At 38.4% G+C, this 26906-nt stretch overlaps 2 protein-coding genes across 4 annotated transcripts in view; one reads left to right on the forward strand and one right to left on the reverse strand.

Annotated features, from left to right (window-relative positions):
* The window catches only part of LOC132423422 (uncharacterized), a 58838-nt gene extending 43356 nt beyond the window's left edge, over positions 1-15482 (reverse strand). Inside the window, exons 1-4 of the mRNA XM_069540526.1 lie at positions 15316-15482; positions 14864-15238; positions 10049-10149; positions 7319-7607 (exon numbers count right to left, since the gene is read on the reverse strand). Of these exons, the coding sequence (XP_069396627.1) occupies positions 7594-7607; positions 10049-10149; positions 14864-15238; positions 15316-15482 (657 nt within the window). The 3' untranslated portion in view covers positions 7319-7593. The remainder of the gene's footprint in view (positions 1-7318; positions 7608-10048; positions 10150-14863; positions 15239-15315) is intronic.
* The window catches only part of ARB2A (ARB2 cotranscriptional regulator A), a 425303-nt gene continuing 413365 nt past the window's right edge, over positions 14969-26906 (forward strand). Inside the window, exon 1 of one of the 3 annotated variants that reach the window (XM_060009155.2) lies at positions 14969-15108. The gene's annotated coding sequence lies outside the window, so the exon portion shown is untranslated. Of the gene's footprint in view, positions 15109-15164; positions 15308-26906 lie in introns of those variants that run through there. The other 2 variants (XM_060009157.2, XM_060009156.1) reach the window with 2 other exon arrangements.

A 26906-nucleotide genomic window follows, 5' to 3' on the forward strand; every position in this document is an offset into this window, starting at 1 on the left:
ATGCCACAGAGTGGCTGGGCCCGTGGGCCATGGCCACTGGGCCTGCGCATCCGGAGCCTGTGCTCCACGATGGGAGAGGCTACAGCAGTGAGAGGCCCGCATACCGCAGAAAAAAACCCCAAAAAACCCCAGAAAAAGTGGTGGAGGGGAGTACAAAATGTAAATGTTTTAGAATGTTTTTGAACTTAAATGACTACCAGTTTAAAACATGCAGATACACTTATAGGGCAATATATATAAACCCCATGATAACCACAAATCAAAAACCTACAATAGATACATAAAAATAAAAAGAAAGGAGCACAAGCATATTACTAAAAAAATCATCAAACCACAAGGGAAGAAACAAAAAGTAGAAGAAATGAACAGAGAATAACTACAAACACAACTAGAAAACAAGTAATAAAATGGCAAAGTACGAACCTATCAATAATTTATCTAAATGTCAATGGACTAAATGCTCTAGTGAAAAGACATAAGGTGGCTGATTGGATGAAAACCAAGACCCATCTATATGCTGCCTATAAGACTCAATTCTGAGCTAAAGGCACAGACTAAAAGTGAGGGGATAGACAGATATTGCATGAAAATGGAAATGACAAGAAAGCAGGGGTAGCAATACTCATATCAGACAAAATAGACTTTAAAACAAAGCCTATAACAAAGACAAAGAATGGCATTACATAGTGATAAAGGGATTAATAAAAGATGATATTGTTCTCATTAACATATACGCACCCAACACAGGAGCAGCTAAATACATAGAGCAGATACTAACAGACATAAGGGAGAAATCAACAATAATATAATAGTAGAGGATTTTAACACCCCATTTTTATCAATGGACAGATCATCCAGACCAAAAATCAATAAGGCAACAGTGCTCTTAAATGACATAATAGACCAGTTGTACTTAGTAGCTATCTATAGGACATTACATTAAAAAACAGCACAATATAGATTCTTTTCAACTGCCCATGGAACATTCTCCTGGATGGATCACATGCTAGGCCACAAAACAAGTCTCAACAAATTTAAAAAGACAGAAGTTGTATCAATTATTTTTTTCCAACCACAACAATATGAAACTAGAAATCAATTACAGAATGAAAAATGGGAAAAGAACAAACACGTGGAGATTAAATAACATGCTACTAAAAAACCAATAGGTCGGGCTTCCCTGGTGGCACAGTGGTTGAGAGTCTGCCTGCTGATGCAGGGGACACGGGTTTGTGACCGGACCAGGAAGATCCCACATGCCGTGGAGCGGCTAGGCCCCTGAGCTATGGCTGCTGAGCCTGTGCGTCCAGAGCCTGTACTCCGCAACAGGAGAGGCCACAACAGTGAGAGGCCCACATACCACACACACACACAAAAAAAAACCAATAGGTCAATGAACATATCAAAAAGGAAATCAGAAAATACCTCGAGACAAATGAAAATGGAAATATAACTCTCCAAAATCTATGGGATGTGGCAAAAGCACTTCTAAGGGGGAAGTTTATAGCAATACAGGCCTACCTTAAGAAACAACTCAAATAAACAACCTAAGCTACCATATAAAGGAATTAGAAAAAGAATAACAAAGCCCAAAGTCAGCTGAAGGATATAAATAAATATCAGAGAGGAAAGAAATAAAATAGAGGACAGACACCCACCCACCCCCACAAAAAAAATTAGAAAAGATCAGTTAAACCAAGAGCTAGTGTTTTGAAAAAATAAACAAAATAGATAAAGCTTTAGCTAGGCTCACCAATAAGTAGAAAGGACCCAAATAAACATAATAAGAGAGGAAAGAGGAGAAATAACAACTGATACCACAGAGATACAAAAGAATTCTAAGAGAATACTATCAACAGTTATATGCCAGCAAGTTGGACAACCTGGAAGAAATGGACAAATTTCTAGAAACATACATCTTGCCTAGACTGAGTCAGGAATAAATAAACAATTTGAACAGACTGATCATTAGGAGTGAACTTGAATTTGTAATTTAAAAATCTCCCAACAAACAAAAGTCCAGGACCAGATAGCTTCACAGGGGAATTTTACAAGACATACAAAGAAGAGACAATACTTATCTTCCTCAAACTAGTCCAAAAAATTGATGGGGACAGAATACTCCCAAATTCATTCTACAAGACCAGCATTAACCTGATTCCAAAACCAGACAAATACACTACCAAAAAAGAAAATTACAGGCCAATATCTTTGATGAATACTGATACCAAAACCCTCAACAAAATATTAGCAAACGAAATCCAGTAACACATAAAAAGGATGATCCACTATTATCAAGTTAGATTTATTCCAGGGATGCAAGGATGGTTCAATATTCACAAATCAATAAATGTGATACACCACATTAAAAAAAGGAAGGATAAAAAATTACATGATCATCTCAATAGACGCAGAAAAAGCATCTCACAATATTCAACATTCGTTCATGATCAAAACTCTCATCAAAGTTGGTATAGAGGGAAAAAATCTCAACATATTATGACAAACCTATAGCTAATATTATACTCAATGGTGAAAAGCTGAAACCCTTTCCTCTAAATTCAGGAACAAGACAAGGAAGCCCACTCTCACCACTTCTATTTAACACAGTCTTGGAAAACCTAGCCACCACAATCAGATAAGAATGAGAAATAAAGGACATCCAAATCAGAAGGGAAGAAGTAAAACTGTCACTATTTGCAGATGGTGTGATATAGAAAACCTTAAAGTCTCCTCCAAAAAATTATTAGAACTAATAAGTGAAGTAGGTAAGGTTGGTGGATACAAGATTAATATACAGAAATATGTTGCTTTTCTATACACTAATAATACACTATCAGAAAGAGAAAGTTAAAGAAAATTCCATTTAAAACTGCATCAAAAAGAATAAAATACCTAGAAATAAATTTGACCAAGGAGGTGAAAGGCCTATACTCTGAAAAGTATAAAACATGGATGAAGAAAATTGAAGATGATACAAAGAAATGGAAAGATATCCCATGCTATGGGATTGGAAGGATTAATATTGTTAAAAGGGCCAAACTACTCAAAGCACTCTACAGATTTAATGCAATCCCTATCAAAACACCCATGACATTTTTCACAGAACTAGAGTAAATAATCCTAATATTTATATGAAACTAAAAAAGACACTGAATTGCCAAAGCAATCTTGAGAAAAAGAACAAAACTGGAGATATCACCCTCCCTGACTTCAGACTATATTATAAAACTAAAGTAATCAAAATAGCATGGTACTGTCACAAAAACAGAAACATAGATCAATGGAACAGAATAGAGAGCACAGAAATAAATCCACATACCTATGGTCAATTAATCCATGACAAAAGAGGCAAGAATATACAATGGAGGAAAGACAGTCTCTTCAATAAGTGGTGCTGGAAAAACTGGACAGCTACATGTAGACAAATTAGATTAGAACATTTCCTCACACCATATACAAAAGTAAACTTAAAATGCATTTAAAAACCTAAATGTAAGACCTGAAACCAAAAGAAAAAAAAAATACTCCTAGAAGAGAAGATAGGCAGAACACTCTTTGATATAAATTGTAGCAATACTTTTCTGTCTCCTAAGGCAAAAGAAATAAAAGCAAAACTAAACAAATGGGACCTAATTAAACTTAAAAAGCTTTTTAGGAAACACATTGAGAAACACACTGCAAAGAGAAAATGAAATGAAAAGACAACCTACTGAATGGGAGCAAATATTTGAAAATGATATGACCAACAATGGTTAATATCCAAAATATATAAACAGATAATTCAATTCAATATCAAACAAACAACAACACAATAAAAAAAAAAACAATGGGTGAAAGACCTGAATAGACATTTTTTTCTAAAGAAGACACACGGATGGCTAACAGGCACATAAAAATATGCCCCAAATCACTAACTATTAAAGAAATACAAATCAAAACCACAATGAGATATCACCTCACAACTATTAGAATGGCCATCATCAAAAAGTCTACAAATAACAAATGTTGATAAGGAAGTAAAGGGAACCTTGCTACAATGTTGGTGGGAATGTAAATTGGTGCAGCCACTATGGAAAACAGTGTGGAAGTTCCTCAAAAAACTAAAAATAGGACTACCATATGATCCAGCAATTCCACTCCTGGGCATATATCCAGAAAAAAATGAAAACGCTAATCTGAAAAGATACATGCACTCCAATGTTCATCAAAGCACTATTTATAATAGCCAAGATATGGAAGCAACCCAAAGTGTCCATCAATATATACAATTGAATATTACTCAGCCATAAAAAAGGATGAAATTCTGTCATTTGCAGCAGCCTGCATGGAACTACAGAATATTATATTTAGTAAAATAAGTCACACAGAGAAAGAGAAATACTATATATGATATTGCTTATATGTGGAATCTAAAAAATAAAATAAATGAATGTATATAGCAAAACAGAAACAGACAGATACAGAAAACAAAGTAGGGGTTATCAGTGGGGAGAGGAAAGGGGGAGGGGCAAGATGGAGTTATGGAATAAGAGATATAAACCATTATGTATAAAGTAGTTAAGCAACAAGGATATATTGTATGGCACAGGGAATAGTAGCTATTATTTTGTAACAAGTTTTATTAATCTATAAAAATACTGAAACAATAAGCTGCACACCTGAAACTAATATATCAACTTAACTTCAATAAAAATATTTTTTAAATAAAAGGAACACTTGTATGCACACAAGTAACAAAAATAAAATCTCTACATCGTTTTTTTTTGGCTGTGCTGTGCAGCTTGCACTATCTTAGTTTCCCAACCAGGGATCAAACCCGTGCCCCCTGCAGGGAAAGCATAGAGTCCTAACCACTGGACTGCCAGGGAATTCCCAAAGTCTCCACATCCTGACAGAAAAACAAATGTATTCCACTTATAAAATTAAAGAGTCACGGGCATGTAGTTACTGTACAACATGATGACTATTGTTAATAATTCTGTATTGTATATTTGAAAGTTGCTAAGATAGTAGATCTTAATAGTTCTTAACAGGAGGAAAAAAAATTGTAACTATGTATGAAGGATGTAACTAGACTTATTGTGTTGATTTCACAAGACAGTTGACCCTTGCACATGTGTTTGAACTAGATGAGTCCACTTATAAACTAACTTTTTCAATAGTAAATACAGCACTACATGATTTGTGGCTAGGTATCAAGAATACTGAGGGTGAGCTATAAAGTTATATGTGAATTTTCCACTGTGTGTATATACAAAAATTAAATCATTATATTGTACACTTGAAACTAATGATGTTATATGTCAATTACACATCAATGTAAAAAAATGCACAGCAGAGTCCAAGCTTTAACACATCATCTTTAACCCAACTACATAGTACTAATAAATGAAATATAACAAATAAAAAATAGAGAATCAAAGATGGGCTCAAAAGTAAAATAAATAGATTAGAAATGAATTGAGAATCTGTATGTTCAAAATTGCACCCCTGTACTGGCTTCCAGCATGACAGTGTAAAAAAGTCTACTGACCTGCTCCCGAAATGAAAAGTTAAAAGAACAAATGAACAAACAAACACCATTTAAAGGCTCTGAAAATGGTTCAAAAGGCAAAGAGCACATCAAGAAACAACTATTCCAGAAAATCTATGAAAATTTGGTAAAAAAAGGGCTAGAGTGTGTGGTATTTAAACTAACACTGCTCTCTCCCTCTCTGCTCCAAGCAAGGCAGAGACTCCATTCTGGAGGGCTGCAGCCAATAACATGGGGTTCCCTCTCTCTCAAATTCCCAATCTGAGAACCTTCTACATGTGTGAGGAGCAACATTCAACGTTTTTCATCCCATCGTCAACTACCTAGTGCAGAGGCTGAGTCCTTGGCAAGTGAAACAAGAGGTGAGGACTCCTCCAGCACGCCCCCCCACAACTAATGGAATGGAGGCTCTATCTTAGGTGTGGTGCATTGAAAATACTGGAGCCCGGATCACCTTTGCCCTGCACATAAGACAGTGTTTCCACAATAGGAAAGACAATTTTTTTGTGTGGTCCAACTTACCAATCTTTTCTTTTTTTTTTTTTTTTTTGTGGTATGCGGGCCTCTCACTGTTGTGGCCTCTCCCGTTGCGGAGCACAGGCTCCGGACGCACAAGCTCAGTGGCCATGGCTCACGGGCCCAGCCGCTCCGCGGCATGTGGGACCTTCTTGGACCGGGGCACAAACCCCTGTCCCCTGCATCGGCAGGCGGACTCTCAACCACTGCGCCACCAGGGAAGCCCACCAATCTTTTCTTTTATGGTTCATTTTTTTTTTCTACCCTGTTTACGAAATTTTTGCCTTTCCCAAGAACATGAAGTTATTCCCCTGTTTTCTCCTAGAAGCTTTATTACTTTACCATTTATATTTAGGTCTATGACCCATTTTGAACTTTTTGTGTATGATGTTAAGGTAAAAGGCCATGATTTTTTTGTGTGTGTATGTCTATAAGAATATAAGTTCTCTATTTTGGCAAACAAATTCTCTCATGCTTGGAATTTACAATCTTTTGTTGACACTGTTTGGTATGAGTAGTAGTGGGCAATATTTAATATTCTTAAAGAATTAATCTAAGAACCATAATGCACCTTGAATACAATTGAGATGTATTGTTGGAAACATTCCATCAATGAGTGTTTTAGTCCCAGGATTGGTGTCATGAGACAAAGACCACAGATTGAAGGTCCCTCATAACTAGAGGCAAATGGCCGTGCTGCTGGAGAGTAGTGAGGAACACTAAGATAATGGCCAAAATACCAGATGAGACAGACCAGCCCATACCTCAATGTACCCTACTGTAGGATTCCCAGTAACAGGAGAGGAGAAAAGTCACCTCAATGACTTTTTTTTTTAACCTCAATGTCTTGTTCTAACAAGAACCCAGCACAGGCACAGAGGCTTCTTGCCCCACATCCATAAGGACACATAAGTTTCCCCTATACCCAACACTATCTCAAGAATTAAGAGGTAGAAAGGGGGCCAAATGTCAAATGATTTATATTCCTGATGGAAAGTTTATTCATTGGATTGAGTAAACATATAGCAGAGAAAAAATTTTAATTGGAAAAGGTTAACTTTACCTGGTAAAATTTACCTTAGCAAAATTAAGAGCTATAGAACAAGATGAGATCATGTATAGAAAATAAAGTTACTGCACATATGAATTGTGTTGTGCTGTATACTGTTTTTAACTCTAACCTGGTAAGCATTGGTACAGTTAAGAGGTACACAGGCTCAGGATGTTTCACCTTAGGCAATAAAATCTATAAGCTGAATTGGTTACCTTGAAGCCAAATAGAGAGGGAAGGCTGAAGAAGCTTTTCCTTCATGCAGGTATCTGATGCTGTGCCAGGAAGTTTTAAGAATAACAACAGGAATGGAGTTGATTGCTCATTTCAGCTGAACTGTTCCCTGGTGGCTACAGTGGGCCTACGACCACAGAGTGGAGAGACAGAATTTGCTCTGATAGTTGCCGACTAGAGAGCCTTTGCTATCGGCAGAGAATACTGATAAAGGCTTTCAAACTTCCACAGAGTAATGCTTTCTTCCGATGAATTCTTATTCCAGGAAACCTAAAATATAAAAGAGATATGAAGGTTAAGAAGGTTATTTAGACAGTCTCTATCTGCTTTCTTATAATATCCCTAAAGTAATTCCATAGCACTTTGTAAATCACTGAGGGAAGCACCAGTTCAAGACAGGTCAGCTGAACAGACACAACGAACTTGGGCTCTGATACAGTTTGGCTGGAATCTTTTACCTCAGGCTAACATGCTGAGAATGGCTTCCTAGAGAAAGTGAGCGATCTGCCTGGGAAATGTCTTCCTGGAAATAATACGGATGTTGAGGTCTAAAACAAAGACTGCTAGCTGTACGTGCAACATCCATTCTCCCTTTTGTCCTGTGAAGCACATGGTCACCTTGAATCAACATAACATTTCCTAGTACTTAATAGCAGGTAGTGTTAAAAGTTTCAGAAATGGAGACCTGACTGAAATAAAGACTGCAGCCTGGGAAACACAGATTCAACAAACACTTGAATTGTGTTCTACCAGACTACAAAATGGGAGAGGCTTATAAAGGCAAAAAGTTGCAAGGCCACAGTTAATTATATGAGTTGTTTTTCAAGAATTATGATTAGAGCTGGCAAGAAGTGAGGGTGCTTGGTAAGCATGGATTGGTTGGGGTCTGAAATGGTTGCACAGTTACAAAGGGAGACCTTGAGACGATAAGGTTGCAGCTGGCAAGTGTTGTTCTGAATATGCTGGTGGTGTCCTTGCGCCTGGAACATTTCAAAGAAAGTTCAAGTTCTCAGTGATGCAGAGACCAGAGATCATATCCTCAATGGCCACCTGACTCCATTTTGTGTGCCCAAACTGTGATTACTCCATTATAATTTAAATCTGTTACTAGTAGTTATGTGTGACTATATGTCTAAGTACTGACATATAAGATATAAACAAAAATGTTGTGAGCAACTTCTGGCTGGGAAATTCTTAAAGGACTCTTCCTTCTGGCTGGAAGGTGGGCATAATGTCCAGAGTTAGAGCAGCCACTTTCATCGGCTGTAGATGGCACATACTGAGCTCGACAGAACCACAAAAATGTAGAAACCTGGTTCACTGATGATTGGAAAACTAGTCCTGGGGTACCCACACTTATGTGTGTGAGAAATAAACTTCTATCTTGCTTAAACTGCTGTTATTTGGTTTTTAAAAATCACAAACAGCTAAATCTTAACATCTAAACAAATAAATGATATAGGAGAAAAATATCACATAGCAAAGCTCGAGGTTACACTGTTCCTCTGAAAAAGGTACAAAATTGACTGGGGGTTGGGGGGAGGGAGACAGAAAGACAGACCTGGAGGGAAATTCTCTTCCACAAGGATAAAACCCTTCTTAGTTTAATAACTGTGAGAGACTTCAGCTTACCTTTCTATTTTCCACCCCTATATCCTTAAGGTAATTGTGACTAGGAAAAGCCCTATCTACTGACTCAGAGCCTCATTTTTCCTTCCTGTTTAGAAAACCTCCACTTACACAACTACAGGAAAAATTAATGCCATGATTTACTTTGAAATGCTTTTTTTTAAAAAAAAATATAAATCAATGGCTCAATAGAAGATGAATATGTGAACAGTTATATGACAAAGCTAGTACAGTATAATAAAATGCTAACAGGAGAGTCTAGATAGTGGGGACACATGTCCACTGTACTATTATTTTAACTTTCTTTATGTTTGTATATATTCATGATAAAATATTGGAAGGAAAAACATTCTAGTTACCTCTAAAGTAATCAACATAACCCATTTTACAAAGACCTAAACAGAAAATCAGGGATCACCAGATATTCGCAGAAAATCAATCAAAGACAAGGATGACAATAAGCAGAATAACCAACCTTAGAGGAAAGAGAGATGGTTGAGGAAACAGAAGAAAAGAATTTTCAGATGATATTGTAAACATAAAAGAACATTCTACTATGTAAAATAAGCAATCAGAAAATAAGAAATATTTCTTGAAAATTAAATATATTATATCTGAATATTTTTAAAAATTCAATGACGTTAAACCTATCTTGAATTTAAATAGCATTAAGAGCTAAAACTTATTGAGTCCAAGTCACCATCACTGTTCATCTAGATGAACAAAATAGCCTCACAAATTGTCTGCCTAGTTCTATACTGACCCCTTACAGTCAATTCTTAAAGCAGCCATAGAGACCCTTTTAAAATCAGATAGTGTCTCTCCTCTACTTACAGTGACTCCCCTTTTCATTCAGAGTAAAAAGTCTTAACAATAGCTTCCATGATCCCTCATTCACACATCCCTCTTTCCTCTTCTACTACTCTTCTTTGTTTTCTTCTTTCCAGCCACTTTGGCCTCCTTAGAACCGTTTGAACAAGCCAGGTATCTCCCAAACTTAGTGTTTTTGATCTAGTTTTTCCACCATTGATTAGTTTTGTCTCTACTAGAATTTCATATAAATGAAATTATAACCAGCATACCTTTTTTGCATGCAAGGCTTCTTTCACTCAGCTTAATGTTTTGAGGTTCATTCATGTTGTTCCAGGTATTAGTGGCTTGTTCCTTTCCATTGTTTAGTAGTCTGTTGCATAAATATACAAAAATTTGTTTATGCCACTGTCTGATGGACACCTGGATTATTTATAGTTTGGGGCTATTGTAAATAAACTGCTATGAATATTCTTATATATTTTAATTTATCTATTGGCTTTTTACATTTCTTTGCATTTTTTTTTAGTGGTTATTCTAAGTATTAAAACGTACATCCTTAACTTTCTGTAGAGTATAAATATACATTCACTACTTACCCCACCCTGCCCTTTATGGTATAGCTAACTTTCATATGTACTATATCAAAAGATATAATAAGCCTTACTAGACAATGTTATAATTTTTGTTTTAAACAGTTATATGTATTTTAGTGAAATTAAGAGGTAAAACATATATTTACTGAGATATTTGCTACTTTTGATGCTCTTTCTTCCTGAAGATTTGAATTGCCATTTGATTTTATTTCCCTTCCTTTAGCATTTCTTGTAGTGCAGATCTGCTTGTGATAAAGTCTTTTACCTAAAACTTTTTATTTCACCACTCTTGAAGGATATTTCACTAGACACAGAATTCTGGATTGACTGTCTTTTTCTTTCAGCACTTCAAAAACGATCTACTCTCTTCTGGCTTCCACTGTTTCTGATGAGAAGACCCAAGTTCTGATCATTTGGATCAGTGTTCTCTTATATGAATGTGTCATTTTATTCCTGCAGCTTTCAAGATTTTCTCTTTATTGTTGGTTCACAGAAGTTTGACTTTCTTGTACATAGGTATGCTATTTTTGTGTTATGTATAACCAAGTTCACTGACTCTATCTTCACAATCTCCATTCTTCTGTTAAGCCCATCAAGTGAATTTTTAAAAATTTCGTGTATTTTGTTGTTTTGTAATAGAATTTCCATTTGGTTCTTTATTATAAATTTTACGTCTCTGCTGAGAATTCCTGTATTTTCATTCAATGTGAGTATTATTTTCCTTTAAGTCATTAAGTATAGTTATATACTTATAGCTCTTTAAGTCCTAATGATTCTAACAATGAATTAGCTTGGGATCAGTCTCTATTACTTTTCTTTTCTCTCTCTCTTAGGAGAACTCACACAACTCATCATATAGTTGTACTCACAGCTCAGATTTACTACAGGAATGTAGTGTGTGTGTGTGTGTGTGTGTGTGTGTGTGTGTGTGTGTAAGAAAGAAAGCTCATTATAAGGATGAGGGAATATATCTTAAAAGCCCACTGACCATATTCAACATTAAATATATCAAGTTCCAGTGAATATTGGGAGGTGGAATAAGTTTCTGAGGGTATTTGGGAATAATCAGGTTGCCCAGAATACAGACATCAGTGTATAAGAGGATTAGAATGAAGAAGAGTTAAGAGTAAATTTTGTGCTTAAAGAAGTAATTGTGGAGAACTAGGAATAAGAGAGTTCAGAATTGAGATATAAACTGGAAGGGAAAGTTCATAAAAGTACCAAGAAGAGATTGAAGAATTACTCAGTCCTAATATTCCAAAGAGGAAGTACCATTTCAAGCTCGAAAACATGATTTTTACATAATTATTTGACATGTTTTAAAATTCATAGTTTCTCTTATTTATATATATATATCTATACATACACACACATATATATGTCACAGTATGACATATATTGAATATGTGGTGCTTGGGGGTGGGGGAAATAAGCAGAAATCCAAATTTTTCTTGTAATACTACAATCTAAACCTTCTTTGTCAGATGTTTTTCCCTACCCCTAGATTATAAGCTAGGCATGCATTATGGCTTTTCTGTTTACATTAGGATAATTTTGGAATGTCTCAATCTTAGTTATTTAAAAATCCAATATGATCTAAATCACTTTAAATGTTTTCTATTCATTGCTTCTCTTCATTCATTCTTTCTTCTTTTTGTTTGGTCTTCCACACTTTTTCTGCCTTCTCTGATTTTAACTGAACATTTTATATGATTCCAGTTTCCATCCTCTCTTAAGATACCAATTAAAACTTTTGTTTTTGGATGTTCTAAAATGGTTGCCTTAGAATTTGCAATATACATTTACAACTTACCTAAGTCCACTTTCAAATAACACTATAATGCTTCATGGGTAGTTAAAGTACAAAGTATTTTCAATTTCTCCCTCCTGTCCTTTATAACACTGCTGTCATTCATTTCACTTACCCAAAAGCTATAATCAAAGAACACAATGTTGATATTATTTTGAACAATGTTATCTGTTACATCAATTAAGAAAAGTTTAAAAAAATATTTTACCTTCATTTATTCCTTCTCAAAAACTCTTTCTTCATGTAGATCCAAATTTCTGATGTATAACATTTCTATCTCTTTGAAGAACTTCTTTTAACATTTCTTGCAGGGCAAGTCCACTGGTGACAATTTCCCTCAATTTTTGTTTGTCTGAGAAAGTCTTTATTTTTCCTCTATTTTCTAAGGATAATTTCACTGGACATCAAATTCTAGGCCTTCAAGACTTTAAACATATCATCCCATTTTCTTTTTGCATAGTTTCTGAAGAAAAGTTCAATGTAATTCATATCTTATTTTTTCTCTGTAGGCAACATTGGTTGTTTTCTCCCCTCTGACCTCTTTCAAGATTTTCTCATAGCCTTTCATTTTCTGCTGTTTGATTATATATGCCCAAGTGTAATTTTTTAGTATTTATCCAGTTTAGAATCCTCTAAGCTTCCTGGATCTGTGGGTTTTAATGTCATTAATTTTGGAAAATTCTGTCCTTACTTCAAATAGTTCCTTTGTTCCTTTTCTCTCTTCTCCTTCTAGCATTCCCATTATGCATATGCTAAACTTTTTGTAATTTCCCCACTTTTCTTGGATATTCTGTTTCATCTTCTTCATTCTTTTTTCTTTTCAGTTTTGGAAGTTTCTATTGACATATCCTCAATCTAGATTCTTTCCCTGGTTGTGTCCAGTCTACTTATGTGCCTACCAAAGGTGTTTTTCATTTCAGTTCCTGTGTTTTGGATTTCCAGCATGTCCTGTTGATTCCTTCTTAATGTTTTCATCTCTCTGCTTACTGTCCCCTTCTGTTTCTGCATGTTGTCCACTTTCCTTCCACTTCAAAGGCTAGAGTGGTCTGGAGTTGAGTATTTTCATTCCACTAGGTTGGTAACCCCCCAGTTGGTTAGGCTCTGGTAAAACAGTTTCCCTTAAAGGCAGATTTTATTAAGGAAAATAGAGAGCTCTGGGTATATTTGAAAATGTTCACTTTTCCTCTCCTACTGTCAAAAGAGAATTTTTATCTGATTTTCAAAGTGAGAAGCTGGTAGGTCTCTTGAAGGTAGCAGTCACAAAAGTGTGCCCCCCCCAGCCCCAAGCAATGGAACCTCTTGGAGTTTTAATTCTCAAATTAGTCCATGAGTTTTAATGCCTAACGTAGTCCACAGAGAGCTTCTGGCAATTCACCTATTACAAGTGGAGACTAGGTTGTAGAAAAGTAAGAACAGAAGCATGTAGAACAATTAAGAAACAATTAGAGCATCCATGAGGAGTAGCATAGTAGTTGTAGAGGTGGTAAGAATTGGTTAGATTTAGAATACCTTTTGAAAAGAGCCGATAGATTTTGCTGAGGGACTGACTGGATGTGAAACTTGAGAGAAAGAAGAATCAAACTATGAACTGAACAATTCTAAGAGTCAATATGCCATTTGCTGAGATGTAAAGATATACACTAGGAAGAGTGAAACAGGTTTTGGAAACAGAAAATAGTTTGAAATGCATGTTAAATATCCTAGTAGATATGTTGACTAAGAAGTTAGATACGTTAGTATAGAAATCAAAGAAATCATGGCTGGAAATGACTATTTGGAAGCCATCAGCATAGTGATGCTATATAAAGACAGTGAAGGAAAGAATGAGATTACCTGGGAAATAAAGGTGGCTAAAGAGGGGAAGAGAGCTGGGACACACTAAGAAATGAGGCAGAGTCTAGCAAAGAAGAATCAAAAGAGCTCTCTGAGTTCACAAAAGTCAAATGAAGAAAGCGTTTCAAGTTTCGAAAAGGAGGATGTGATGAACTGTGTCAAATGCTGGTGAATGGTTAAGCAAGATGAAAACTAAGTGTTGCCCCTTGGATTTATCAGGATTGTTTAAATGCCCAGATATCTACAAACTCCCTTTTTATGAAAACATATAAACTAGCTAAGAGGTCTCACATTCAAGTGTGCCTAAGAATTAAAGACCTAGAGTTTATGCTTAACATCACATATCCTGTACTTTGGGGGCCACTTACAGTATTTTCATGAGTAATTTTTACTCTCAGGGATTTTTACCGTAAAGGCTGAGTTTAGATCCAACCCACTGTTAGCGATGTGATCCTAGCTTTACACAGCTGTTTCCAATCTATCCTATTAGCAGTCAGTAGATAAAGAAAATGAGTACCTACTTCACGTAAGTCATAATTTACAGGTAAATTTAATCTTCTAAATCTAGACTTTTCCACTCCCTGTCTTTTCTGGAGTTGAAGGGACCAGGTGAAGCGGGATAAACCATGTGTGGGAGAGTGGGCAATTAGTGGCATGGGCACTCTCCCAACTGTTTTTAAACTACGCTTGGAGAACGAGGCTTCACGGTAGCCCCATACTCTGAAGTAACCCAGGAAGGGGTGTCCATTACTCCAGAAGAAAGAGCGAAGGAAAGGCGAAGAGAGCCCACAGGGACATAACAGGACAATCCCTCCCTCCCGCGTGCCTTTCTCTCCCAGCCCACCTACCGCCACAAGAACCGACCCAGCGACCACGCCCCGCCTCCTTCCGGCTTGTCGCAGCCGCCGCCGACGTGTGCGCAATGACGTTTCAATCTCCTGCGGACCCCGGAAGTGCAACTGGAACTTGTTCGGGGCGCGGATCCGGAGAGGGAAAGTCGTAACAACCGCACGAGGGAGTTCGGCTGGCGAGCTGGAAGGCCACGCCTCCTCCCGCCTCCCCCCACAGCCCTGTAGCTGGGGGCAGAGCTCAGGTAGGACCTGCGTTTGCCGGGTTGTGAACTCCCGGGGGGCAGGCCCGGGCCGGAATCAGAGGAAGAGGCTGGCCTTGGTTCGTCTCGGGCGGGGGTCGGTGGCGCCGCGTTTCCTGCGGACACTTCTGCCCTGTGTACAGGACCCCGCTGATGGGCAGCTTACACCTGCCATTTCCACTTCCGAGGCGGGGCATTACAAGTGTGTACCCTGGATGAGTCTCCCTACTCTTGGACGTTTGGGGTTCTGGGAGCCTAGAGACTGTAGCGTAATGGGCCTTTCTAAGCTTTCTCAGGTGGGGAGGTTTGGTGGTTCTCTGGTTGAAGATTTTTCTACGAAAATGATCATCACCTGCCAAACCTTTACCAGAAGACATTCGCTGTAGGCAGAAGATTAAAGTGCAGTTATAAAATGCTCCCCAAATTTGTAACGTGCATAGGCGCTGGTGGGACATTTCACTGGGATGAATTCTTAATTGAATACTTTTGACTTTGAAACAAAGTTAGGTATATTTTGGAGGCAGTCTTCTCTTTCTCTCATCCAGAGATTTAACATATTCTTCTAGTGCTCCAGAGTGTGTATTTGTTATGCCAAGTAATTGGTTACTTAATTTTGGGCTATATTTATTGACAGTCTTGTTGCCTTTGTCTGTTTCCCCAAATCCTGTGAAAAGTTGCAGAGGGAAAATCCTTTGGTTTTCAGGCTAGCGAGTGCCTTGTACCATTTATCAAAACAGGTGAAATGTGATGCAATCCACGGTGTCTTTTTGTCTTAAAGCGGTGTTAGAGGTGTATTCTTCGTGCTTGTTTTTTATCCCTCATTGTGAGGGACAGATATACTGTATTCATTTGATGTATTTAGAAAATAAGTCAGGGAGCAGTTTTTTGGCATTCTGGTACCAGGCTTCTATCTGACTCTTTAAGTGTTCCTTCCACTTAAGCCTAAACCAGGAATGCTGTGGATGGCTTAGAAGCAGAGGCTGTTGTGACACTGGTAAATGGTAGAATAGCACCAACGCCAAGAGGGCAGCATGACCTATGAAACCGTAACCATGCACCCACTCATTCCATTAACAGGTATTTATGGGCCATCTTCAGTGTGCCAGGTGGTGTTCTAGTTGCTGGGCTTCCAATAGTGAACAAAATGGGCAGTCTTTGTTCTGAAATTTACGCTGTAGCGGATAGAGAAGGACAGTTAGCAAGTAGATATATCAGGTAGTGATAAGGGCTATGAAGAAAAATAAAGCACATTGAGGGGAGAGAGAATGAATGATGGAGGATGCTGTTTTAAATAGGGCGGTCAAAACCTGCCTCTCTGGCCGAGACAGTGAGAGGCCCGCGGACCGCGATGAAGAGTGGCCCCCGCTCGCCACAACTAGAGAAAGCCCTCTCATGGAAATGAAGACCCAAAACAGCCAAAAATAAATAAATAAATTTATATTAAAAAAAATAGTCACAGGACAAGGCAGTTCCCATTCTACCATTTAAAAAAAAAAATCCTGCCTCTCTGATAAGAGGACTTTTGAGTAGGGATCTGCATGAAATCAGGGAGTGAGCTCTGCAGGTATGTGGGTATGTGTTTTAGGCTAGGAAAAGGCCCTGAGGCAGGAATGTATTGGTATATCTTGGAATAGCAAGGATATAAGCATGGAGGCATCAGTGTTTAAAAATCTCAGGAATATTTACTCAGTGTTTTGTGTGAGCCTGAGAGATCTTTTTTATTGACAGCCTGTTTTTCTCAGCTTTCCCAGGCAGACCTCTATGAGGATAATCTGATGTCTTCAGATATGTAGAGATGTTTCCAAGCTTTTCATTAGCGCAAACAAAATTAAGCACTATTTACTCAGTTGAACATAACTTGAGCTGTCTGTTTTAGGGTCAGATTGGGTTTGTACAATGGCCGTGGATAACTAAGTAGCAAGTGAAATAAGCTAACATATGTCAACTTTACCTTTCATTCCTTTTTTTTTAAATTGTGGTAAACTATACATAACATAAAATTAGTCATTTTAACCATTTTTAAGTGTACATTTCAGTGGAATTAAGTACATTCACATTGTTATGCAGCTGTCACTACCATCCATTTCCAGATCTTTTCATCTTTCCCAGCTGAAACTCCATACCCATTAAACATTAACTCCCCATTCCCCTCTCTCCTCAGCACTGGACAACCACTAAGCTACTTTCTCTATGAATTTTCTGTTTCTGTCTAGATACCTCATATAAGTGGAATCATACGACATTTGTCCTTTTTAACTGGCTTATTTTGCTTAGCATAGTGACTTCAAGGTTCATGTATGTTGTAGCATATGTTAAAATGTTCTTCCTTTTTTTTTTTTTTTTGCGGTACACGGGTCTCTCACTGCTGTGGCCTCTCCCGTTGCGGAGCACAGGCTCCGGAAGCGCAGGCTCAACGGCCATGGCTCATGGGCCCAGCCGCTCCGCAGCATGTGGGATCTTCCCAGACCGGGGCACGAACCCGTGTCCCCTGCATCGGCAGGCGGACTCTTAACCACTGCGCCACCAGGGAAGTCCATGTTCTTCCTTTTTAAGGCTGAATAATATTCCATTGTATATATAGACTACAATTTGTTTATCCATTCATTTGTCTGTGAATGCTGGGGTTGCTTCCACCTTTTGGCTATTTTGAGTAATGCTGCTATGAACATGAGTGTGCAGATATCTGTTTGAGTCTTCTGCTTTAATTCTTTTGGTTATATACCCAGAAGTGGAAGTGCTGGATCATGTGTTAATTCTATGTTTATTTTTTTAAGTATTGACATATTATTAACAACAGTGGCTACACTATTTTACATTCCTACTGGCAATGCATGGAGGCTCCATTTTCTCTGCGTCGTCACCAGCAGTTCTCCACGTCCTCACCAAGCACATTTTCTCTCTTATTTTTTTTTTTAATAATAGCCATCCTAATGGGTGTGAAGTAGTATCTCAGTGGTTTTGCCTTCCCTGCTGGTTGGTGATATTAAGCATCTTTTCATATGCTTTTTGGCCATATGTATATCTTTTTTTGGAGCACTATTCATTTAAGATCTGATTTTTTTTTTTTTTTTGGCTGTGCCACATGGCTTGTGGGATCTCAGTTCCCAGGGATTGAACCTGGGCCATGGCAGTTAAAGCCCAGAATCCTAACCACTAGACCACCAGGGAACTCCCCTTAAGGTCTGATCTTAATAGAAAATTTTACAGGGTTTTTTTGGGTAAATTTTTTAAGGGTTAAGAAAGCAGCCACCTTGTCTTCTGTTACTTTTTTAACCCTAAAATACTGTAGTTGTAAAAACTTAAATTGTCTATAGACCAAGTATCTGCAGTAACTCCAAAGTTAGAAGTAAAGGAAACCATAAAGCATCTTTTGTAACAGTGAATGAACCTCTGGGTATCAGACTGTGATGAAAAGAGTTCTGAACAGCCAAAGATCATCCCCACCTGCTTTGATTCTTTTTTCTTTTTATTTAGAAGGAAAGGAGTGTATCAATTGGCTGACTATGGCTGTGAAGTAGATCTCTTTTTTTCTGGTAGCTGAGAAGAGCAGGAAAAGAGATAAAAATGATGAAGAAACAGAAAAAGAAGTGTTAGCAGTTGGATGTAGCTAGATGGAGAATGGCAAAGGAGATCAGTAACAGTAATGGACCTTAAGCACCAGAACTGACAGCAGAAGAGGGGGACCTGGCAACAAAGTGACAGAAAGTAATATAGCTCTACAGATTGGAATGGGATGGGGGACAGGGTGAAAGTGCAGCTGTATCTCAGCATGTGGTTCTGAAGTCAGCCACCTGGCCTTAAGTGATTCAGTAAGACCTACTGTATACCAAGTAACATATGTCGATTCATCTGGTTTAGCAGTTAGTATTTGGAGGGTGTGCAGTGTATACAGTCCTACAGAAGTAAACTAAATTTTTCAGACCATGTATCACATCATTTCCAACCATAGAGTAATGAGGTTTGAGTAATTTAGTGAGCAATGTGTAATTTAACAATGTTCAGCATTGTCAAGAAAAAATTTTTTAGACTATCTGTTTGAGGAAGGAATTTTTTTATTCAGAATGGCTGATGACCCATTAATGCAAGGTAATGCATCTTTTTTTTTTTTAACTATTGAATGTTTTGTACCCTATTCTTTATTAAATACTCTTTAGGTACTGCGTTTAGCTAACTGTTTCAGTTATAAAGCTTATTTAAGTTGATTACTTTGCTTTGATTTAAAGTAATGAATGAAAAATTGTACCACATTTTTGCTTATCACTCTTTGACAAATTAAAATTGATTAATTTGCTACAGATGAGGTAGCAGATGACTGACTAGCTTAACATTTTACAGCTAAGTTAAAGATAATTTAGAGGTAACGGTGCTGTGCTGCTTTCTCTGATATTGTATTCTTGTCTCCTTTTTTTTTGAGAACAGTTCATTTTTGTAATATAGATACTGCAATATAGATAACAGATAATTTTTACTGTAGGGAAAAATATCACTGTGAAGACAGATCATTGAAGCAAAGCATTTATTGTATGTTTGTTTCCATTTCTTTATAGCAGATTGAATATTTTAAGCATGGTCTAGGTTGATAATATACTTAGGGTTGATTTGCTCAGAGGTTAGAGAGGTGCTAATAAGACTAAGATTGTGGATTTGGGCCTTGTAAGGCCCTTTAATAGCTAATTAAGGGAATGATAGCAACTAATACCCAACATTGTAACTGCCAATGGCTGTGGGATGTGGCTACTATTCCTATCCCCTGCTAATCACATTGCCATTATCTGTGATAGGTATAAGAAAGCAACATGAAAGATACTATATGTGGCTCAACAGATACAGTATCTCTATTTAAAAAACAATTTGGAGTTAATATCCAAGGTAATTAAGGAGTGTGATACCCTTTTCATTTACAAAGCATAGCTTAGTTTTGTGTGCTTTGTTTAGAACATGGAACAAGCTAGAATTGTGACCAAGATTATAACTCGAGGTGATGCAGTTTAAGAAGTTGAAAAGTTTGATTAATTGATAGGTGAGATGCTCTCTTGATTTGAATTACCCCATTCTTCTTGATATCATCGTTTTTGTCTATACTATGGAAATGACTTTGTTACTAACTCAAGTAGTTCGGGAATTAATCAATCATCTTGGTCCATTTGGTGTAATACCGTTTAATGTAGTTGGAGTATTTATCTTAAATGGTAATACCCAGGAATTGGTTGGGTGGCAGAGAGGAGAGGAAGGATCAGATCAGGAGGTAAAGGAAGTATTGGCAGAAAAGTAAGGGGGTTTGTCAACAAGTGTTAGCTGAATGGAGATTGGGCACTGGTCTCGAAAGAGATAGGGAGAAGGGAGGGATAAAGGAACAGAGAAGGGCCCAAGATATACATGAACTGAAATATGAGGCGAGGCAAACAGGGCAGTAGTTAGGCAGGGTCTCAGTTATCTGAATCAGTAAAAGATAGATACCTAGTCATAAGGCAGTCTGGACCCCATACTTGAGGATCTTACATGCTGGTTGGGGTGTCTGCTATAAAGACAAGACTTCAGCAAAATTTTTTGTATTATGATAGAAGTATGTATAGGATGGTATGGGAGAGACACAATGCCTTACCTGGGGTTATTGAAAGGCTTTGTGGAGAAAATGCTACCTAAGTTGAAAACTTAAGGATGAGTCATTTAAAAATAAAGTGGATGGGCTTCCCTGGTGGCGCAGGGGTTGAGAATCTGCCTGCCAATGCAGAGGACACGGGTTCGGGCCCTGGTCTGGGAAGATCCCACATGCTGCAGAGCAGCTAGGCCCGTGAGCCACAACTACTGAGCCTGCACATCTGGAGCCCGTGCTCCGCAACAAGAGAGGCCGCAATAGTGAGAGGCCCGTGCAGCGCGATGAAGAGTGGCCCCCGCTTGCCGCAACTAGAGAAAGCCCTCGCACTGAAACGAAGACCCAGCACAGCCAAAAATAAATAAATAAATTTAAAGTGATAAATCTAAGAGATTAAAAAAAAAAAAACAGTGGAAAGGCTTTCTGGACAGAAGAAATACCTCTCAGTGGTCTGGTATTTGTAAAAACACTAAAAGGAATTTGCAACTACTAGAGCAGAAAGTTTGATTGTAATGAGAGATGGATTTGGAGAAAGAGATAGGAACCAAGTCATGGGGGGGAGGGGCAGGGGATGTGAGGAGAATGTTGTGTAGTTTGATAAGCGGCCTGGACTTGCCTCTTTAGGCAGTAGGAACTATTGAATGGTTTCTCTTGTCTCCTGTAGGGTAAAGGATTTAAGCTGAGGGCCTTTGCCCTCAGCTTCTGGATGGTAATCTCTAGTATTTTTGTTTTCCTTGGAGCTTTGGGTCACATTGTCTAACAGTGAGATTTAGGGTAGGGGCTGCCTGTAGCCAGAGAGACTATGTGACTTAGGGTAGGGGCTTTGGGTCCCTCGGTATCAGTTGACCTGGAAACTGAGATCAACCATGTGGGCAGTCATTCAGTCATGCCTGTGTAATGGAGCCCCAATAAAACTCTGAACACCATATCTCCTGTGAGCTTTCCAGGTTGACAATAGTCCGTGCATATTATGACATATAGTTAGCAAGAGAACAACATGTCCATAACTTCACAGAGAGAGGACATCAGCAGCTCTATGTTTGGTACTTTCCTGAACTTTGTCCAATATGCTTTTTCCCTTCCCTGATGTTAATCTGAATTAATTTTCCTGTGGTAAACTATAATCATGAGTATAACAGTTTTCAGTGAGTTCTTTGGGTCTTCCTAGTGAATTATCAAGCCTGACGGGGCTTTGGGAGTCTTTGAACTTGTAATTGGTGTTAGAAGTGGAGGTTATCTCTTGTGCTGACTGTGCCATCTAACTGTGTAGTTGTCCAAAACCTTTCATATCTCCTTTCTCTGCTTCTTCCTTCCTCTGATTAGGGATAAAAGTGGCTTTAGCATTTGAAAGCAGGGCCAAGTGAACTGATGATGTTGAAGCACCCTGTCTTCTAAGAGTGAGGCTGTTTGGAAAAATATCAAGAATGTTATAACACAAATGTTCCTAAACGTGATGTTATCCCTTGATACTTTCTAATTGTGGTGGATTCAGTTGCATTCTCTCAAAATTCGTATGTTGAAGCCCTAACCCCCCAAAAATAATTAAGGTTAAATGAGGTCATATGGGTGGGACCCTGAGCTGATAGGATTGGTGTCTTTCTATGAAGAGACACCTGAGATCTCACTTGATTTTCCTCTCTATCATGTTAGGACACAGCAACAAGGTGACTGCCTAAAAGCTAAGAAGAAAGTTCTCACCAAAAACCAACCCTGCCAGACCTTGATCTGAGATTTCTAGCCTTCAGAACTGTGAGAAAATAAAGTTCTGTTGTTTGAGCCACCCCAGTATTTTGTTATGGCAGCTGGAGCAGACTAATACACCAGTTCATGACTGATCTTTTTTCTTTTTCTTAATCAGCAGTTGGGTTCCATGTGCTCTAGTGGAAGAATGTTAAGAGTTCAATGAACTCAGTTTCCCATAGACCCACTTTAAAGTTTAATCATCTGAAATTGTTCAAAAACTTGAAAGAAAGAAAGGCCTCAAAGAGGACTTTTAGATTATATACCATCTAAAGTGATTGAGCAAAAAAGTTGGTACATGGAAGTAGAAGAAAGGAAGAAGGAAAAATGGAATGAAAAATGATAGATGGTAGGGTCTTTCCTGTAGGCTGGAGTCTGGCCTGAACTTTATACAGGATGGCTCTAGGTTTGGTTCTAGGATCCAACAAAGTTGGTTTTACTGGAGACCATTTTGGACCTCTTTCATCCACCATCAAAGTATTTTTGATCTGTAGCCTGTTCTTTTAGGGTCTTTTCCTACTTTTTTCTAGGTGACTAATATGATAAAATCAATTCATGCTAATGTATTTCACAGGTAACTATAAGAGTATTATTGTTTATAGGTAATATTTCATTATTTTGAAACAGTGTGAGTGATTTAATGGTGAAATTTAATCTGCATTAGGAATACTGCCAAGTACTTCTAAGAAACTACATGACTCCATTTTATCATTGAAAACATCCTAGCATCGTACAGATTAGTTTCACTTCCCTAAAAAATCCTCTCTATTATGCATATTCAGCCATCCTTCCTCCCTAACCCCTGGCAACCACTGATCTTTTTAGTCTCCATAGTTTTCCCTTTTCCAGAATATCATATAGTTGGAATTGTACAGTATGTGGGCCTTTGGTGGTTGGCTTCTTTCACTTAGTAATATACTTTTAAGTTTCCTCCCTGTCTTTTCATGGCTTGATAGCTTTTTTTATTTTTTTTGAGTGCTGCTGAATAATATTCTTTTGTATGGATGTACCACAATTGATTTATTCATTCACCTACTGAAGGACACCTTTGTTGTTTCTAAGCCTGGCAGTAATGAATAAAGTTGCTCTTAATATCTGTTTGCAGATTTTTGTGTGGACATAAGTTTTCACCTAATTTGGGTAAATACCAAGGAGCATGATCCTGGATCGTATGGTGAGAATATGTTTAATTTTCAAAGAAACTGCCAAATTATCTTCCAACATAGCTGTATCATTTTGCATTCTCACCAACAATGAGTGAGAGTTCTTGTTGCTCCATATCCTTGCCAGCATTTGGTGTTGTCAGTGTTAAGGATTTTAGCCATTCAGATAGGTGTGTAGTGGTATCCCATTGTTTTTTGTTTTTTTTTTTTGTGGTACGCGGGCCTCTCACTGCTGTGGCCCCTCCCATTGCAGAGCACAGGCTCCGGACATGCAGGCTCAGCGGCCATGGCTCACGGGCTCAGCAGCTCCGCAGCATGTGGTATCCTCCCTGACCAGGGCACGAACCCGTGTCCCCTGCATCAGCAGGCGGACTCTCAACCACTGCGCCACCAGGGAAGCCCCTCCCATTGTTGTTTTAATTTGCAATTCCTTAATGACATGATGTTGAACATCTTTTTGTAAGCTTATTTTCCATCTGTATATCTTCTTTGGTGAGGTGTCTGTTCAGGTCTTTTGCCCATTTTTTAATTGGGTTGTTTTCTTATCGTTGAGTTTTAAGAGTTCTTCATATATATTGAATAAGATACCTTTATTAGATATGTCTTTTGAAAATATTTTCTCTCAGTCTCTGGCTTTTTTCATTCCCTTGATGGTATCTTTTACAGAGAAAGTCGTGGCTCCTTTTTGTTTAACAGTCCTTTTATTAGTTTATTTCTGGCTTCTCATGTTTTACTATAAGCAGCAAAAAGAACCAGGTGGCACATTCAGCACTCTAGTTGGAAATCTCCTTGTTAGATCAGCCACTTCATTAGGTACATTTTCTACTTTCCATATAATTCCATGGGATACTGCAATTGCTGCCACTACATAACAACCCCTTCCTCGAGTTTCCAATAACATTTACTTTGCTTTCTTGCAGGTCCTCACCCACAGCCTTATCAAAGACCATGGGGCATCTATTAACAGATTCTTCGGGCTGCTGCAGGCTTTCTCTAACACTCTTTTCAGAGCCCTCTGCCTGGTTGCTCAAGCCATTCTTGAGGTTTTTGGTATGGCAGCATTCCACTTCCAGGTACCAGTTGGTTTCTACTGCTGCCCTAAAAGTAGTTGCAGTACTAAGGTTTCTGTAAAACAAATCATGTGGTTGACCGAATTACAGCACAACTTGAATTTGCAATCCTAAAGGACGGATTGGGACCTTGACAATTGGGGTGGGTACATTTAGGCAGATTCTGGTGAAGCTAGACACCTTGGATCTCTAAATTCTCTTGAACTTTCTTTGCCAGTAGAAGCAACCCTTCTACTCCTTCCCAGGAGGCCTGTCTCCCCTGGTCTAAAGAACCTGTAATGGCCTCCCCTTAGTTGCCCACAGTGGATTGCTGATCTTCCTCTTTTCTTATTCCAACCACCTTCCCTTGCTTCTAGACCTATAACCAAACTTGAGTCCAAACAGACCCCAGAGGGTGAGGTAAAAAGTTTACACAAAGATGTGTGTGATTTTCATCAGTTTATATCAATAGAAATCAGGGAATTGTGTGTGGGAATGGATTCTAAGAATGTGGAATCAGGTTAAAGGAATATACAGTTGGGTCAGGCAGTGGTGGGGCTGGTGGTGGCAGTGGTTATGGTGATGTCAGGGAATCCTGTAAGGATTATATTGTTAAGAGGATATTCTAAGTTAGAAAATGAGTGATAATGGGGACCTAAATTAAGACAGCAGTGTTGGGGATCCGAAAGAAGGAAGTGATGCTCCTTGTTCCTTTGGTACATTATGCGTAATGTTTTAGCACTTGCAATTTTATTAGTTAATGGCCTCTCTCACTAGACCAAGCTATTCAGTTGCTAGGACGATTTATTTTTGTAACAGCATGAGAAGCAGCAAACATTATATGCCAGGTATTGTTCTAAGAACATAAAATACATTAGTTCAGGTCTTCCCTGGTGGCACAGTGGTTAAGAATCCTCCTGCCAATGCAGGGGACAAGGGTTCGAGCCCTGGTCCAGGAAGATCCCATGTGCCGCGGAGCAACTAAGCCTGTGCACCACGACTACTGAGCCTGTGCTCTAGAGCCCGTGCTCCGCAACAAGAGAAGCCACCGCAATGAGGAGCCCGAGCACCACTCCTGCTCATTGCAACTAGAGAAAGCCCACGTGCAGCAACAAAGACCCAACACAGCCAAAAATAAAAATAAATAAATTTATTTTAAAAAAATACATTAGTTCATTTGATCCCCACAGCTATCCTTAAGTAGGTACTAATGTTAAGTGCATTTTTTAGATGTGGAAACAAGGTTACAGTATTGAGGGTCCTCAGGACTGCCCTTAGGTTTGATGATTTGCTGGAAGTACTCCCAGAACTCAGAAAAGCTATTAAATTCACAGTTTCAGTCTACTACAGTGAAAGGATACAGATTAAAAACTGCAAATGGAAAAAGCACATAGGGCTGAGTCCAGGAGAGACTAGGTATTAGCTTCCACTTGTCCTCTCTCAAAAGTCATACAGAAAGTGCTTAATTCTCCCAGCAACAGTGTGTGACAACAAGTGCTAAGTGTTAGCAACCAAGGACGCTCCCCTGAGCCTTGGTGTCCTGAGAGTTTTTAGAGTGTCCGTCACATAGGCATGGAGTGCCCCCATGACCAACTCAATCTCCAGCCCCTGCAGAGATCAAACTGATACAGCATGCCCCAGGATCCAGGTGAATAAAAACATGCATTCACCATAAATCATATGGTTAGTATAAACTGTATGGCATGGCCCATGGCCTCAGGCATATGGAGATACTATTATCAGGCATGATATTCCAAGGACTTACAGGTTAACTCCCAGAAGCCAGTCAGGAGTCAGTCCTTTCTATAGAATATACAGATTTTGGACATCCCAAGCCTTCTGAGTTAACCTTTCACTGCACACCCGGAGGTTAAGTACCTTGCCCTAGGTATTACATAGAATAAATGACAGAGTTAAAATTTAAGCACAGGCATTCTGGCTCCAGTGTCAGTTGTTTTAACCATATATTCTACTGCCTTTGGCATCACTTCTGTCAAACACAGAATCTGATATATTTGAGGCATTTAATAAATTTTTATTATGTGAATGAATGAAGGAATGATAGGAACCTGTAGGCTAGGTCTGCTGATTCAATAAAGGTCATTAGTCTTAAAGCTTTTGCATGAAATACCACATGTCCATATCTACTCCCCAGCTCTCTGAAATCTATGTAAGTTATTAGACACTCATTGAAGATCAGCTTAAGTTTCTTTTTTGTTCTCTTCTTGTGTGTATATATTGCTCAATTGACTTGAG

The sequence above is a fragment of the Delphinus delphis genome, chromosome 3 (assembly GCF_949987515.2).
Source record: "Delphinus delphis chromosome 3, mDelDel1.2, whole genome shotgun sequence".
NCBI lineage: Eukaryota > Metazoa > Chordata > Mammalia > Artiodactyla > Delphinidae > Delphinus > Delphinus delphis.